We start from the raw sequence: 16,009 nt of genomic DNA on the forward strand, positions 1-16,009 counted from the left end.
CCCGACCCAAGGACAACGCGAACCACGCGGGAACCCGCAACGACCGGACCCGGCCCGACCCGGCCCGACCCGCCGCGGGCGCGGACGCCGGGACCGGCAGAACCCACGGACGGCCTGCGCGGGACGACGGAAAACACCGACGAACGCAACTCCTCGTAACTACCTACTACCACCCTAACACAAACCAACCTCCTCCTTCCTCAAACCCTTAACCCACCCCTACCACCCCTACCACCACCACCACCACCACCACCACTCACAACCCCAACAGCGCTTAACCCCGTCAGCGTTTACCCTTAATCCCAACAGTCTTACGCAACCCTTGACCGCAACACCGTTTACCTTCTCTTCCTCTTCCACTTCTTCCTGCTTCGCACAGCTTTCACGTCAGCGGTTAGTCTGCCTAACCTTCTCAGCGCTAGCGCGCTGCACCGGCGGACTGCAAACAGGCTATAGGGTAACCTACTATTAGCTCGGCAGTATATTCGTCGTTTTGCTTGTTAAATACGTTAATTCTATCTACTATGACTCAATGATAAGGACCAACATATACCCATCTTTGAAACAAACCCTGTCTCCTTCCATATATCTTCTAATAATACGACAGTAATAGTTTGTCATCCTGGTAGCAATAGTTATTCGTAGGCTGTATTTGTTATTACTACTGAGAGTATTGGTATGTCGTTGAAAGTGGAGAAATTGCCTGCCTCAGATTACGGGATACCGCGCTAGTTTTATGCCCTCCTGATAGTCGCCCAGCCATATCGCAAGGTCTGTCCAACTATCATAATAGTAGGTAATGGAATAGATAGCATGGAGGTTTATCTATCTTTTCTTCTTACTATGGTAGTCCAGAATTACCTCTTTCTTAGCATTAATCGACAAGGCGCTTATACTCCATATATCCTATGTGTATTTTCCTCAATACTCTTCTCACACTATCTCTTCTCTCTACTACTTACGTTCTAACTCTTTGACTCTTCCCGGCTCTCTTACTACTGCCACTGTCCTGTCCCAGGATGATACCACTTCTGGTATTGCTTATACCAAACCCATTCGGACTGCTCTTGCTGCTGCTGCTGCTGCTGGCCAGACCACGATACTCCACTGCCGTATCCCGCTGCCCCGTATGTCGATGCTCCACCCCCGTATCCCGCCATCTGGGATGTTGATCCACCACCTCCATATCCAACCGTCCCAGATGTTGATCCTCCCACCGTAGGGTAGGTACCACTAGACAGACTAGTATCTAGAACCGTTCGCTTACCTCTTTTAACCATAACGCTCTCCCCCTTCACCGAAACATTATCATAACCTCCAGGGCCTCTTCCTACCCCCTCAAGGTAGATGTGCACTTTCTTTCGACCACCACTCTGCCTGCCCTGGATCTGTGCACTGATGTGATTCTTATTAGCTTCTGTCACCCCAGTCGCACTGTTGGTAGTTGTCTCGTGTGGTGCGGCTCTATAATTGTCAACTGTTAGTTTCTCCTTTCTAGATTCTGCTCTAAGGGCCCATACGTGATTAAAGCATCTGCATTTCCTAGTCGATATGCAAGGAGGTATACAAAGTTCTCCGATAGAGCTTTCAGCGTGTGCAGCGGCGCTGCAGCAGACACTGCCTTACTCTGCAATCTAGACATGGCTTGACCTTCCCACCGCACACGGATACTATTAATATCGCCTTTATAGCTATCTGCTGGAAGACAGTATGGGTATGACATGATATGTTTCCTGGGCGTTAGGATTGATATGCTTTTGATATAATGGGGCTATATCTGGTCCTGGAATAGTAATAAATAAGGAAAAGATGGAAGAAAGATAGGTCAATAGATAAGATAGGGAAGAAAGTAAAGATGGCTGGTGTAAAGAATATGAAACCTTAGTATTGGCCCGTTCTAGTAGGAAAGAATTTATAGCTTTGATATCGAGCCTTTGTCTGATATAAATAGTTGTATGAGGCCGTGGAACTGCTTGAGCAACTGCTTCAGTGACAGTTTAATTCTGGCCTTCCTCCTGTTATATATTGTATAGGACTCGACTACGTCGAGAGAGCATTGTTTGATGCCTGAGGCGCGATCATGGGAGAAAGCCCTGCCTGCAACCCAACGATTACACCCGGGATCACTAAGGAGGTGCGCTGTGTATCCCTGCCGCGGCGCTTAGGTTGGCGTTACGCCCACAAGACTCTCGTAGGAATCGCTGGCTGGATTGGATGGCAGATAATTATAGCACATTACGAACGGAGTTGAGGACCTTCACAGAGCGGCATGTAAAACACGGCGGGGTGGCTCTTACCGCTGAGGGGTTGAATAGTAGATAGCAGGCTACGGAATAGGCTAACCTCCAAAGCCAACCATCCTAGAATCCATAAGGTTTATTTATGGTACCTGGGTTAGAGCCAACAGTCTTTGTGTATTTATAGAAGTGTCTAGTTGTTGTTCCTTGTTGTGGTGGGGTATGTATGGATATATATCATTGGCTGAACCCAGAAGTGGGGTTCCGGTAATATTAGCCCCCGCTCTGCTCAATCTGCTAGCTAAGAGCTTTTTCAATCACGGACCACTATCTATATGTATATATATACACATACAGGCTTTTATCCCCGAATTTCAACCTAAAGGCTTTATAACTACTCTTGATATGATGAGTGAACCAGAGGCAGGAGCAGGACCCAAAACGGCAACAACGCCCTCTGAGAGGATTGGGGCTCCTGATCAGGGTGACTTTGTAGACTCAGAGGATGAGTACGAGTTCGACGAAGTGGCAGAAGACCCGGAGCTGTATGCCCAAGGTTTATATTATCCTACATATATTGGAGAAATTCTTGCCAACAGGTATCGCATAGACCACAAGCTAGGTCATGGTGGCTTCTCTGTTGTCTGGATGGCTTATGATATGCTTAGCAAGAGGGATGTTGCCCTCAAGGTTATGGTATATGGAGACGCTGGAGAGCATGAGTACCATGTTCAACGCGAGGTCGCCAACGCTGTGTCGGATACTTCTCGTCTTCTGCTATGCCAGGACGCCTTTATTCTTTCGGGCCCGCATGGCCATCATCGAGTACTTGTCCTCCCGTTGCAGGGCCCAAACCTCAGACCATATCCGAGAGAAACCAATCGTTGCCCGGATGTTGGCTGCGAAACAATTGTTACACGGCCTGCGGGCGCTGCATGAAGGTGGAATGTTACATCGTGGTAGGTAGCCTCGGGGCAGGCTTTCCGTTAGATCTAGCAGATCCCAGAGCTCCTTGTATAGCTAACATTCTGTGTATAGATCTGAACAGTGCCAATGTCATGTTTGGACTTTGCCCACTCAGTAGTCAAGACACCACCACCAAGTATCAATATATTGGACGTCCTCGGAAGATGATGCTGCCATATGTGCCATGGAAGCCATGCGAGTTGGTTATGCCGATGGCTCCGCAGAAGGAACTGATAACGGATGACGTTTACCTCGGAGATTTCGGCATGGCGATTCGAGCCGGTACACCGGTAGTACAGAAAGTGCAGTCACCTGCTAAATACTGTGCCCCAGAGCGAGTACATGGCATGAATCCAAGTTTCGTATCTGATATGTGGAGCTATATGTGCCTATTTGCCGAGTTATATGGGAAATACCCTCTCTTCTCGGGCTCAGCCAATTCTACAGTCATCTCATTCATTGTAGATACCCTTGGTCCACTTCCGGTACAATGGAAAGGCTTATATGATGCGGGTGGCTTATGTGATCCTGAGTGGTACAGCCAGCATCGGAAGCCGAGTTCCCACCTTGGCCTCGAAAACAAGATAACATTACTTCGACCTGATATTGCTACGACCGAACAGCGACTTGTGCTGGATATCTTGCGATGGGGATTTTCATACCTACCGGAGCACCGCCCGACCGCAGCGCAGCTTCTGGATAGTGTCTTATTAAGGACCTAATGGCTATCTATGGACTATGATGCTTTATAGGCTGGAGTTAACTGTTATGTGTATACAGTATGGCCACTGGTACTATTGTATGTAGCTACTGGGGCAATATCATGATCGTATAACTCTTTATCACACAATAGACCACTCGAGTAGTCTGGTAACAGGGGGTCCGGGGGTATAGCCATATACCCAAATTGGATATTCGCTTGAAGTTTGCTTAATAAGATTGGAAAAACCGGTTTCTCATGGGCGATTCTACCTTGTCTACTTTGGACCGTTGGTCGTCATCCAGATGTTGGTTGTTAGCTCTGCAATCCCCGGTACGAACCCTTGGTAGCTTAGATCCTCCCAAACTTTCGACAAGGGCTCAGCTAATAAACGTTGCTTCCTCAGCCTCGACCCACTACACATCTGAACTAACAAACCTTTAGCAACTGCCTACATCCTCCTATCGGCCTAGTCAAGACACACAGTTCAGGGCACATATAAGTATAGAACCAACAACCAAACTCGGAGGTTACTTAACTGGGTAATTGATAGCTGGTTAGCAAAAGGACCGTTATTGTTTCAAATCAATCCGTTAGGGCCAACAAAGGCCTGCCGATTAATACACTGCCGTGCTTCTATGGGTGGGACGTGTCATGACCCTTCCTGTAGCCCTGGTAAGGCGTTTCCAGCGATGGCTCATGAACTCTGCCTGCTACTGACCGCTGATGCCAAAGATTAAGCCAATAAGGATGGCGTTGTTAGAGCCTAGATCCACCACAAATCTGAACCAACAGGCCTTCGGCAACCGCCTACCTACTTCTATCAGCATAGCCAAGATATACAGTTCACTGTAAAGTATGTTTAGGACCAACAAATATACCTCGGGGATTACTTACTCTGGCAATAAATAGCAGCAGATTGGCAAAAAGACCGACAGCGTTGTTTCAGTTCAGTCCCTTAAAACCAACAGACGGCTGATAACCAATAAAACGCCCCGTTTCTAGCGTTAGGATTTCCAACTCCTGGCCCCGGCAAGGCATATCAAGCAGCTTACCAACGCAGCGGTCCATCCTCTCTCTTACAGTAAGCCTCGGCCTACCAGGCCGCATTGCTGCAGAGTTAGGTGGATGGCATCCTGTAAGACTGTTCATCCATATCCTGCACCAGCACAATTGGACAGGGCCATATAACCGCCTTGGGTAACCTGCGAGAAGGGGTTAGACTATGAGCATCTGACGTAGAATCAGGAGATGTTGCCGCCATCAATTCGTAAGGGTTGGACATTTCAGGTACATCGAGCTTGAAGAAAGAAAGATTGAGAATGAGCCAGAAGCTGGAGGACAGCGGCTACAAGACTAGACGCCTTAATTGTCTCTACAATCGCAATTGGCCGGTGTTAACACACGTAGATAAACGCTTGCACCGCTGGCTTTGCTAATATAGAGAAAAACAGATAAGGCGGCGATACACTTGCGCGGCTGTATGTGGCTTTGATAATACTAAGCGCTTTTTAGCTAGAAGATGCATACTCCGTGACATCTGGTAACGTGGATGATGGATTGAGCTAATCTTTGGTGACTAGACTGCCCAGTCCAGCAAGAATGGGGATCATCACTCTCTTGTCAACCTTAAGATCTATCTATCTGTTACTTACCCTCGGCCTCTGGCAAAAAAGACATCCTTATCCTTTGGCTATCATCTGCTTATCTTACTGCACTATACCCTTCCGCCCTGAAACTTTGCTATATGACTAATATATGTACCATCCTTTCTTGCTCTGATGCGTATGTTTCCTCCCTATAATGGTATAGAGGATCTACTGTCATTGCGGTTCAAGTCTTCCTTATCTTCTTTACAGTATTGGTTGTTATTTAGCTGTTGGTTACTAGCTCTATGATCCCTGCTACTGACCGTTGGTGCTAAAGGTTAAGCCAATAAGGATAGTATTGGTGGTACCTAGATCTACCACGCATCTAAACCAACAAACCTTTGGCAACCGCCTGCCTACCTCTTTTAGCCTAGCTAAGGCATACAGTTCAACGTAAAGTATGTCTAGGACCAACAACCAAACTTTGGGATTACTTGCTTAGTCGATGAATAGCAGTAGATTGGCAAAGCGGCTAATAAAGTTGTTTTAGCGTAGTTAGTTAGAGCCAACAGACGGTGATGACCAATAAAGCACCCCATTTCCAAGGAAAAGGATTTCCAATTAATATACTCCTGGCACCCTGGCAGGGCATATCGAGCAGCTTACCAACACAGCGGTCCATCCTCTCTTTTACAGTAAGCCTCGCGCCTACCAGGCCGCATTGCTGCAGAGTCAGGTGGATGGCATCCTATCAGACTGTTCTTCTGTATTACGGCCTGAATGCATTAAACGGACCAACATCGTCACGTAGCCGCCCATATTACAGACAGGAAAGAGACTTAGGTCGCAGTGATAAGGTGCGTCCAACGTACAATAGATGGCGCGGCATAGTTAGCTCTTTGCGGCTGGCGTTACGCCGCAAGGGCCGGATGTTTCAAGCAGGCAGGGCTTAAATAAGTATAGAGTATACGCGGGAAACTGCAGGAGCTGGAGGCTGTTGGATAGCGGCTGTAAGGCTGAAAGCGTCGGTAGTCCCCATGCTGTGACTGGCTGGGACCGGGATGGATGGATGAATGAAAGCATAGACTTCTGACTGAACCAGCGTAGAGAATTTGAGGGCCAGGCGGCAATATACTTGCGCGGTTACTCATAACTGCGATAATGCTAAGCGCTTTCAACAACCTACACTCTGTTGTCTCTAGTAGCATGGATAATGCATTAAGTCAACCTACGCTGTTGGATCAGACTTAGGTCTAGGACGTGAAGTTTGTTTAAAGAGCCCTAATAGCAACAGAGACAGTACTTATGTATTGACTTAAATATTTACCTTCTTACCACCTTCTCTCTGCCAATAAACAATGCCCTTCCTTTTTCCTTAGTTATTATTATATTGTACTGCACTAATACTTTAACTACACTACACCACCTTAACTACACTACGTACTTTAGCCCTATTACTCTGCTATCTATATATTACTTATACAGTCTACTTTTGCTCAAATGCGTACGTTCTATAAGTATATTCGGATGGAAGATGTACTAACAGTGTGGTTTTAGAGCTCTGGATTATAGAACTACTTGTTATCTCCATCTTCCCTGTGGCAGGCCTGGTGTTTTACAGTAAGCATCCCGCTTATCTGGTGCTTGCCGTCAAGGCTGTTGCGTAAACTAACGGAAACCAGCACTGTCCCTGACAGGATGTGTATCAGATAGCCCTGGACTTCCCAGTATATACCTCGTGGCTATAAATAGCTTGAGTACGGTGGAACTTCGTGTTGGTTATTTCGGTAAGGTCTGCCTCTGTATATGTGCAAATGCCATTTAGATCGATAAAATGGATTCTCGGCCGTTGTAAGTAATGAGTCAATGGCTAACTTCGTATAGGAGTATGTATGTCTGGACACAACAGCCACTTTTGCGTTGGCACCCCTTATTCGGCATCGCCCCAGTCGCTCAGCGCCGCACTCACCTCTCTGGGCCGGGAGGACAAGGGCCCTATGGTTCCCAGCTTACCTATCCTCGAAACTGCTCTGCAGCTGCAGCGGAACATCTTCTTCTGCCTGCAAGCCTTTGCTGGGGTGCTCTTTATGGTTAGCATCCTATTTTTCGTCACTCGGGTCTGTATACAGATGAGCAAGGGGAGTAGCCGGAGCTGGCGCTTTATTAATCAACGTTGGTCTGAGAAGATCCTCGTAGCGTCGGTCGCTATCTCCGTCATCAGTGCGGCGTCTACCACGCAGACGGGAAATGCGCTCCAGTTCGCCACCAAGAAGCCGGGCGCCACGTCGTTGGACATCAAAGTTGGCTATACGCTACAGGTACTTGAGTGGCTTGCTTTTGTATTCTCTACAACTTTTTACATTGTTATAGTGAAGCGAGTTGCTAGGAGGACAAATGAAGGGCTACCTGGTGGCGAAAAGCTTACAAGCTTTCCCATGCAACCACCGTCGCTACCCGGAGGATTGCAGCCTCCTCCTCCATCGCTACCCCGAGGACTGCAGCCTCCTCCTCCTCCTCCACCACCACCACCCCCTCCTCCTCGATAGTTATACTACCTTATTATATAGCCACTATCTTTGCAACATATACACATATATACCGGAATGATTAAGCAGTATATCTCAGGATATAATTTAATGTAGAGAGCCTATACAAAATGTGTATTTCGATTGATGAACCTAGTGAAATGATGTAGTTAATACTCTTTAATTTATTATGTAGGAAGATATAAAATAAAACAAGACGTTATAACTCTGCTCGGTATAATTGTATCTACCTAGCCTCCTACCCTATCATACCATTAAATATATGACCTGAATGTACGGGCCTACTTTCATATCCAGTCGCGCCAAGCTAGTGGTGATATGCAACACGGCATCTACCATCCTGCTACTTTTAACCTTCGTATAGGTAGCCCTAGCTCCTATCCAACACCCATCTCTCTCACAGGTCATATTCAGATAGAGGTAAATGTAGATATCTACGGATCTGCTTAATAGAATAGATAATATTAGATAGGTATGCGCTCTGTTGTGGATGGGTATCCGGATCCTGTTTAGCACGATGGCTGCAACGGTGTCTGTCAGCTTGGCATCATCAGGAATGGTTATGCATGGCTTGATGATATGTGTGCAGAGAACTGTGCGGCTGCCGTTCTTGGCAGTCACGGACATTACGCCGTTGATCTTGTCGGGGTTGGGGAAACAGAGTACCTGCTGGCAGAAGCAGTAGTACAACACGCAGAGGAACCTTTGTGCCGTGATGAACGGACTACGGCTGAGCTGCTCGAACGCCTTGATGGCCCTCTTAGCCTCCACGCGGAAATGCTGGCTCTCGAGATGTCCACGGCTAATGTCACTATCGGCGAGAGTCCATGCCCCAGGCAAAATAAGGTCGAAACGTGCTTGATGAAGAAGCGGTGGTTCCCTGGAGGATTGCAGTCTCTGCCCTGCACGGCTCTTGACTCAGCACGCACGCCAGCCAGGGTAAACTCAAACACGTCCATGTCTGGTACTCTTTCCTTCTGCCCTTCGCCGGGAAAAGAGCCAGGTATGCCGATTCCTTATAGCTGCGAATCAGAAGCTGTGAGAGGATTCCGAGCACCTCCTCGGCCTGCTCGCGCGTGCGGATGTCCTTGCTGACGGCGAGGCTGATCACCTGGTCGATAAGGTGTCTGGACTGCCGCAGCGATGCCTCTTCTAGCCAGTGTGCCTTGATGACGAGCTGTGGCACCTTGCAACAGGTCCGTGGCCCAGTCGTGGAGCCGGAGTTCATGCCAGTCCACTACGTCTTTCGGGAAGAAGGCAAACCCCCGCTGCTCTCTAGAGCGGGCCATATCGAGACCGATCTTGCTCCTGGCACCGACTACAAGGGGCGCAGACAATATCCTGGCTAGCGCGTGCGGCTGAATGGTTGACGAAATGCCGGAGAGCGAGCGTCACGATGGCATAGAGCGATGCCGCTACTGCGGCGTAGATGGGTCTCGCGCCCAGTACGACATGATGTAGTCCATGAGCCGCAGATGCTTGTCGATGTTCTGTCGCACGAACGCGTTAAAGTCTCCAGCCGCGAGCACGTAGAAGGCATTCCGGTCCGGTTGTCACGGCAACGGCGCCTGGCCCGTCGGATAGCCGGTTTGCTCGTTTGATCAGACGCCACCAAGCCTCCTCCGCCGGCCGCAACTGAGCCGCGAGTGTTGTCGTGATGCGCAGCTCAACCCGCCAGCCGTACCCCCGTGACGGGTCCTCGAGGTTGCTAGCCATGCGCTGTATTGACTGCGATAGTGCCGTTCTGCGTCCTGGCGGCTAGCCTTGATGTTACCCTTTCGGGCCACTGCTGCCCAGGCCTCATCGCTGTGCGCAAGGTTGAAGATGTTGGGTGTGAGAAGGCCAGATGGCAGGCCACGTTGAAGTTCCCCTCCTCTACGGTGTAGGATTGTATATACGAGCGCCGTGCTTAAAGATAGGGACTAGTTCTCCTGGGCTCTGAAGTGATGGAGATGGAGTCTCGCAGCATGTGTACTGGGTACTCCGTCGTGACGGCGCGAGGGATGCGGGGAGGCTTCCAACCCTCTCCTGCAGTCTGCTCCTCCTCGCTTCCCCTTTCGCGTGGAGCTCGCCTGTCGGTCTTCGTCAGGGTCATGTTCACCCTCCCCTTCCTCATCTCCTGGCTACTACTGGCCTCATTATCCCAGTCATTATCAGCCTCGCCCTCCACCCGCAGGGCAGTCCTTCCGAGCAGAGCCTCCTCAGACTGTCCGTAGAGAAAACGCAAGGTGTTGTACTGGCAGCACCGCCGAGCCAGAACGGTATGCCCACTTCTCGTTGGCAGGAGCTCGGACGCAACATCGACAAGCTGGGTTTGCCTCCACGGCGTCGGTTCTGTTCTGTCGTCTTCGTAAGGAGGGTTGCCACTGCCAGTGTTGGCTGTCGGCTCCTGTTCGAGGCTAACGACGCCACAACGGGCGCGGAAGTTTCCAGCACCCCCGCGATGGCTGCTGCCGTAGGATTGATGCCACAGCTTGGTGTCCTTATAGCTGCAGAGGAAGATGGCATCGACAAACTGCCACAGCCTACTTGCGTCTTCCGTCTCCCGTACGCTCCCGTCGGCTGCTATGTCGCGCTCTGCACGATTAGTGCCTCCTGCATGACGCTCCACAGCCTGGGTAGGGTTCTCTTCGCTATACGGTACCTTCAAAAGCCGCCCCGCGTACAGCCGCCGAGCCCGACGACTCCATGGCTATGCGCGATGCTGCCCGGACGGAGTCATAGCTTCCAGGCAGGTGGTGCACAAATTGTGGTCCAATCTTCTCGATACTCGGCCTGATGAAGCCGTCGAAGAAAAGTCGATTCTGCTCCTCTCGCAGAGGCACTGGGCCCTTCTTCCGGCATTTCTCGTCGTAGAGTCGCGGGAAGAACATATAGACCGTTCGTGGCCTTTGGTGCGCAAGCACGGTGTGCGGGATCTGGTAGATAGGGACCTGTTTGATCTTCTCTCCCACCCGTATGGGCACGCGGACGTGAATAGACTTGGAGAGAAGGAGGCTCGGCTGGGCTGTGATACATATGTTCAGCGGCCCTCTCAGACTGCGCGGGTCTTTGGTGACATGTAGGAAGCTGTCGATGTCGTGAACAGCGGGCGCCAGCTTCCGCTGCGGCACGTCGTCTCGGTGGAGGCATACCTCGGCATCTGACCAGTCTTTGTCCTCGTGCCAGCCCGCGAATTGGGCCTCGAGCCGGCTAGCTGGCGGCAGCTGGTCGCGACGGAGACCCGTGACTGAAGCATCAAGGGGTCGGACGGTGCGGTCTAGGCCGAACTGTCGTGACTGTTCCTCTCGCTCAGCGAAGGACAACCCGCTGACTCTTGCGCTAGACCCAGCCCACGTCTCGCGCAGGTGCAGATGGCGGCGGCAAGTTGCGAGGTGTGTTGCGTCCTGGTCCCTGTGTTGATCCGCCGGGCATGATACCAGGCCGGCGGTAAGGATGTAAACGATACGCCGAGCCAGTTTCTCCCCTTCGTCCAAGCTTTCCTCTTCAACCCAATTATAGATTTCCTGACGGGTGGGCAGTTCCGCAGCAACGGGATCGGCTCGTTCTTCGTCATGCTCTTCGTTTTGGGGATTTTCGCTTTGGGTAATAGCATCTTCGCGTAGGTTACTATTTGCCCTATTTATTATGCCGTCTAGGGCGGATTGTTAGCGGACCGGGTGTGTTATATAGAGATTGAATGTTTAACCTGGGTAAGGCCCATTACTATATGGAGGTGTTGAGCGTATATGCCACGACCCGTCGTCCTCTTCGGCCGGATCCATCTGCATATCGGAGCCGTATACTAGCGACTGGTCATTCAGTAACACGTTGTCGTCCGGTACAGCTGCGACTGTCGTGTTATCATCCATCGAGTCTATACAATCGATTTCGTATAAGTGTTACAGTAACATGTTGAGGGCTGCATCTGGAAAAACGCACCTGGTATGTATTCTTCTCCACCGTAGTGTCGTCTAACTAGAGGTCTAGATGAGAGCGGCTTGTTAAAATCTCTACCTCGTCGCAATGTGACATTCCCTGATGGCTCTTCGGTCGGCAGTGATATATCTGAGCTCAGAGATAATGATGATGATAATGGCTCGGGGAAGGTAGTGTTTATTGCGACATGGTTTGTGCCACTGCCATTGCCCGATCTGCTGGCAAACGTGCTGTTGCTAGTAGCAGAGGAAAAATCCGAACGAAGCGTGCCAGAGCTAACCGCTCTTGTCGGCGTTCTTCTTTCCGATGCTGTAGGTAAAGGTGAACTTGACTGCAGGTATCGCAGGATAGTTTCCTGAGGGTTAGCTGGATGGACGCGGATGATGAAGACGAGCGAAGAAAAAAAGCCTCCTCCCCTGCGACCCTTGGACTTAGACTGTATTCTTGACGCGTCTTTGGTTTTCTGCCGCCCTGGAGCCATGACAACGATTGTAGTACGACTATTTGATGGGCGATAATAGGCGTTGATCTTGTCTGAGGATATTGCCTGGGCTTTGTTATGTTATGTTATGGTATGTTATGAGGTACTACATGCTAAGTCTAGGGTAGTTAATCATGGGATAAACTTACTTCATAACAGTTGCTTCGGATATCCCCTTAAATTTCCACATATCTTTAGCACGAAGTTTATTATTAAATTAAATGTAACTTGAATGATTTTCGTTTACATCTTTCATATCCAGCATACTATCACATGGTGATAAGGGGTTCGTTCCGGTACACCCATGCCCCAGCCAGTAAAGTTAAAAACAAGAAAACCAATCAAAGTCCATTGAACAACAGCTATAGCGCGATACCCCGGCAGCTTTGGGAGATGATTACGAATACATTCATCGCTTCATTTTAAATCCCTTTGCCCCCTCGTCTACAACGTTATGAAGAAGGAGGCTATGGAAAGAAGTGATAATTACCAAAAGGCAGACCAGCAATATGTCACCAACGGGCAGAAAAAGGTCGAAGGTCCCGGCCTCCGCTGTCACAATGCAGTTCACTAAGCGTGTCCGCTTGCCCAACCATGCCGGCAACTCCTCCAGCACGTCCAGACCACAACCCGGGAGGCTCGGATCGCACACGCGTCACGCTCTAGACGACCGCGGTACCGCAGCTCTCAGACGTGACAGGGGTTCAACTTTATTCGTTGCCGATGATCCCGACGTGTCAGTGGCCAGTCCAAACCAGTCTCTCCGGCGGAAGACACTCAGCTCTGGACAGGATCCTGACGCCGACACGCATAGCAGTCTGCCATCCAGCTTCCTTCCGGATTCTACCTCCCTCGCCATCTCAAGTACAGAAACTGCTGGCTTGTTGACGCAGCATACATTACCGTCGTCCGAGGCGCCGGATGAGCAACATCCCATCGATCTGCCCAAGACCCTCTCCAGATACGAGAGGAAACTCAAGAAGTTTGTCAGCCAGTGGCACGCGTCCCTTGTTGAGAAGGGCATACCGGAGCATCTAGCCTACGAGCTCGCCAAGCACTGTGTTCAGGCCAACGATGGAGAAAACGATTCGGAGACAGACAGCCACCATGTGAGTCGTGTGAAGAAGCCACTCTTTCCTCCCTTACCAGGTGCGCTCTTGGGAGGCACCCAAGTTTTTCCGAATGCGCCGAACACTTATCAAGACGACATCGAAGACGGCGGCATCACTTCACGGCCATCTACCAATCTAGTTCCTACACAGGCCTCTCAACCCAATGATGAACCGTCGTGGTACGACTAGGCGCCGATGCGCGAAACACCGAAGCAGGACTCGGCAGGGATGACAAGCCAACCACCCTGGTGGAGGCCCTCCAGGCTAAGAGCAGACTGAAGAACCATTCTGAGGAAGGACCACGAGGCTTTTGATACCCTAGCCGTTGCCCGGAGGCTTCAAGAAAGGACTTTGGCGGCAGACTATCCTCGCAAGAGATCTGCGTCATAGGTATCACCGTCCTATATGAGGTATTCGGTAGTAGAGGCCAGAAACGGCTCGCTGATGCACTGACACATCTTTATGGCCGCCATCCACGACGCCATCTCGCCGAGATCGACCGGAATGCGGGCAGGGTGGCAGACGAGATCCGCAAGGATGGTCCGGCGACACTATCCAGCTTCACCCTACGTTGGGCTCAGGCCGTTCAGCACGACAGCCCCAACATGTTACGATCGACGACATTCGACTGATCGACATGAAGGTATCCCTCGTCCGTGAATGGGATCGTTGGTCGAGCCCAGCCGCAACAGGCTCAGATGGAGACATCGACGACCTATCTCTCCAAGACGGAATAGACGCCAACGCGGTGGCTGGCCACTTTCAACGAGAATAAGCAGGTATCTCAGCAGGAAGCTCGGGTCTTCCTGAAGGCACCCTGGCCAAGAAGATCTATGCCTGGCGGCCACTGACAGTGATGGCAGACGTCTTTGGCGCTGGCATTTATTGTCTTTGTCTCCAGGAGCCTATTATCGTGCTATAATAAGATTCGTTCAACCGATTGCACTAAGAAAGAGGATAAGTTCCGTGCCATGGCGCTGGCTGTTGCAGACGAGCTCCCCGACCTTTTGGAGATCTGCGAGGCATCGTACACGCATGTCGTTCTGCCCGTCCTGAAGCCCCCTTGTCCAGGGCAATGATATACAAGATCTTTCCAGGGACGTGAGAGTCCCTGGCGTTCAGATGGCTACAGGCGGTGACCTACATAGCTTGCGAAAAATGCCCATTCCAGAACTCCTTGGTATTCGTATACCATCCACGAGGGTTTGTAGAGGAATTGGGTAGTGTGACAGAAGGCGATACTAATGCTAAGAGGACCATTGGTTCGCCGACATTCTACTCTCCACGGACATCATAAAAACGGGGAAAGATAGTCATAGTGATTGTGATAATGATGATGGAAGTGGAAGTGGAGAAGAAGATGAGAGTTATGATAACAGGAACCAAGAAGTCAAGTGGAGATGAGTCTGATATTTGACAGGACTGGGACTCGATCACATATGTAATAGGGACTGGGGTTTGTAATTACATATGAGTTAGATGGATGTAATAGTAGAGCCCGGGTCACATATGCGATAGTGGGGCATGGATCACACATGTGATAATGGGACTCAATCTCCACCTGTAATAGACAAACCCAACCCTAACAGCCCAGTATAATAGTAATTTTATTATATAGATAATAAAAAGAGTATAGAAAAGTATTATACTTACTTATTTCACTGTTAATAACACTATTAATAACACTTAGCTACATATATTAGCTGAGGTAGTAGTAAAGGTTAAGGAGGGCACGTAACTATTATGTAACCTAGATTAATTAAACTACTGAAAAGCCAGTTATTATTTTTAACTTCAGGTAACCTTAACTCTAACTTTTACTAATATACAAATAACACATAAATATAATCCCTTTTTAAAACCTTATGTACCTGAATTTTTAGTCCCCCCTAGAATACTGTACGCGCGCTAAATTATTACAGTTATATTATATTAGCTATAGGTATTTCTAGGTGCTAAAGTAGTTAATTATATAGTTTACCTGCTAGGCTAGATTAAGGAACTAGTAATTATAGTACCTATTGCTAGCCTTATTAAGGAACTGCTCTTTATTGCAATCTAGATTAGCATTAGACTCTAGCTTTATAGCTAGTCTATTTAATGCTGCTATCTTAATAGAGAGGCTTATATTTCTGTAGTAGGGTAAATAAGAAAGAGAAGTATAGCTAAAGGCTACTAAGGCTACCTTCTTATTAGTATCTTTCCCTAGATTCTTTACTACCTAGTATTTTAAGTACCTAAATAGGTATAGTTTAAGGGCTACCTTAATACTTAGCTTATTAAGGTCTTTATTATTACAAGTAAGTACTAAGACTTATTAGGGTAATACTATAGTATTTATTTAGTATTATCTATAGATTAGGTTAGTAATATAGGACTAAGGGAATTAAGGGTTAACTAACTTACTGCTTTTGTAATAGTATAAGAGGTATAGGTATAGGAGGAGGAAGGGGGCTAGGC

The 16,009-nt window shown here is 49.1% G+C and overlaps 6 protein-coding genes across 6 annotated transcripts; 3 read left to right on the forward strand and 3 right to left on the reverse strand.

The window, feature by feature from the left end:
• Positions 1 to 995: 995 nt before the first annotated feature.
• B0J16DRAFT_419435 (uncharacterized protein) lies at positions 996 to 1,978 on the reverse strand (the record flags this gene model as incomplete). Its single annotated transcript, XM_046133831.1, has 2 exons — positions 1,521 to 1,978; positions 996 to 1,464 (listed from the first exon to the last, which is right to left on the reverse strand). Exons 1-2 carry the CDS (start codon positions 1,721 to 1,723, stop codon positions 996 to 998), a joined length of 672 nt encoding a protein of 223 aa, XP_045977207.1. The 5' UTR covers positions 1,724 to 1,978.
• A 616-nt stretch (positions 1,979 to 2,594) lies between these two features.
• B0J16DRAFT_351815 (kinase-like domain-containing protein) lies at positions 2,595 to 4,160 on the forward strand (the record flags this gene model as incomplete). Its single annotated transcript, XM_046129233.1, has 3 exons — positions 2,595 to 3,062; positions 3,112 to 3,196; positions 3,276 to 4,160. Coding segments are annotated over 3 exons (1,203 nt in total), but the record flags the coding sequence as incomplete, so codon positions are not given.
• Positions 4,161 to 7,244: 3,084 nt separating this feature from the next.
• On the forward strand, positions 7,245 to 8,038 carry B0J16DRAFT_244968 (uncharacterized protein; the record flags this gene model as incomplete). Its single annotated transcript, XM_046123073.1, has 3 exons — positions 7,245 to 7,279; positions 7,402 to 7,810; positions 7,868 to 8,038. Coding segments are annotated over 3 exons (615 nt in total), but the record flags the coding sequence as incomplete, so codon positions are not given.
• A 397-nt stretch (positions 8,039 to 8,435) lies between these two features.
• B0J16DRAFT_393598 (uncharacterized protein) lies at positions 8,436 to 11,276 on the reverse strand (the record flags this gene model as incomplete). The annotated part of the gene is made up of 10 exons (XM_046132069.1): positions 8,436 to 8,543; positions 8,633 to 8,849; positions 8,957 to 9,053; positions 9,096 to 9,379; positions 9,458 to 9,528; positions 9,646 to 9,673; positions 9,710 to 9,911; positions 9,962 to 10,633; positions 10,683 to 11,071; positions 11,173 to 11,276. 10 exons carry the CDS (start codon positions 11,274 to 11,276, stop codon positions 8,436 to 8,438), a joined length of 2,172 nt encoding a protein of 723 aa, XP_045977210.1.
• A 76-nt stretch (positions 11,277 to 11,352) lies between these two features.
• B0J16DRAFT_277181 (uncharacterized protein) lies at positions 11,353 to 12,437 on the reverse strand (the record flags this gene model as incomplete). The annotated part of the gene is made up of 3 exons (XM_046123797.1): positions 11,353 to 11,672; positions 11,727 to 11,894; positions 11,960 to 12,437. Coding segments are annotated over 3 exons (966 nt in total), but the record flags the coding sequence as incomplete, so codon positions are not given.
• A 509-nt stretch (positions 12,438 to 12,946) lies between these two features.
• B0J16DRAFT_393611 (uncharacterized protein) lies at positions 12,947 to 14,245 on the forward strand (the record flags this gene model as incomplete). The annotated part of the gene is made up of 2 exons (XM_046132070.1): positions 12,947 to 13,728; positions 13,872 to 14,245. 2 exons carry the CDS (start codon positions 12,947 to 12,949, stop codon positions 14,179 to 14,181), a joined length of 1,092 nt encoding a protein of 363 aa, XP_045977212.1. The 3' UTR covers positions 14,182 to 14,245.
• Between the last annotated feature and the right edge of the window lie 1,764 nt (positions 14,246 to 16,009).

The sequence above is a fragment of the Fusarium flagelliforme genome (genome assembly GCF_020744385.1).
Source record: "Fusarium flagelliforme strain FIESC 12 MPI-CAGE-AA-0113 chromosome Unknown B0J16scaffold_14, whole genome shotgun sequence".
In the NCBI taxonomy this organism is placed as follows: Eukaryota; Fungi; Ascomycota; class Sordariomycetes; order Hypocreales; family Nectriaceae; genus Fusarium; species Fusarium flagelliforme.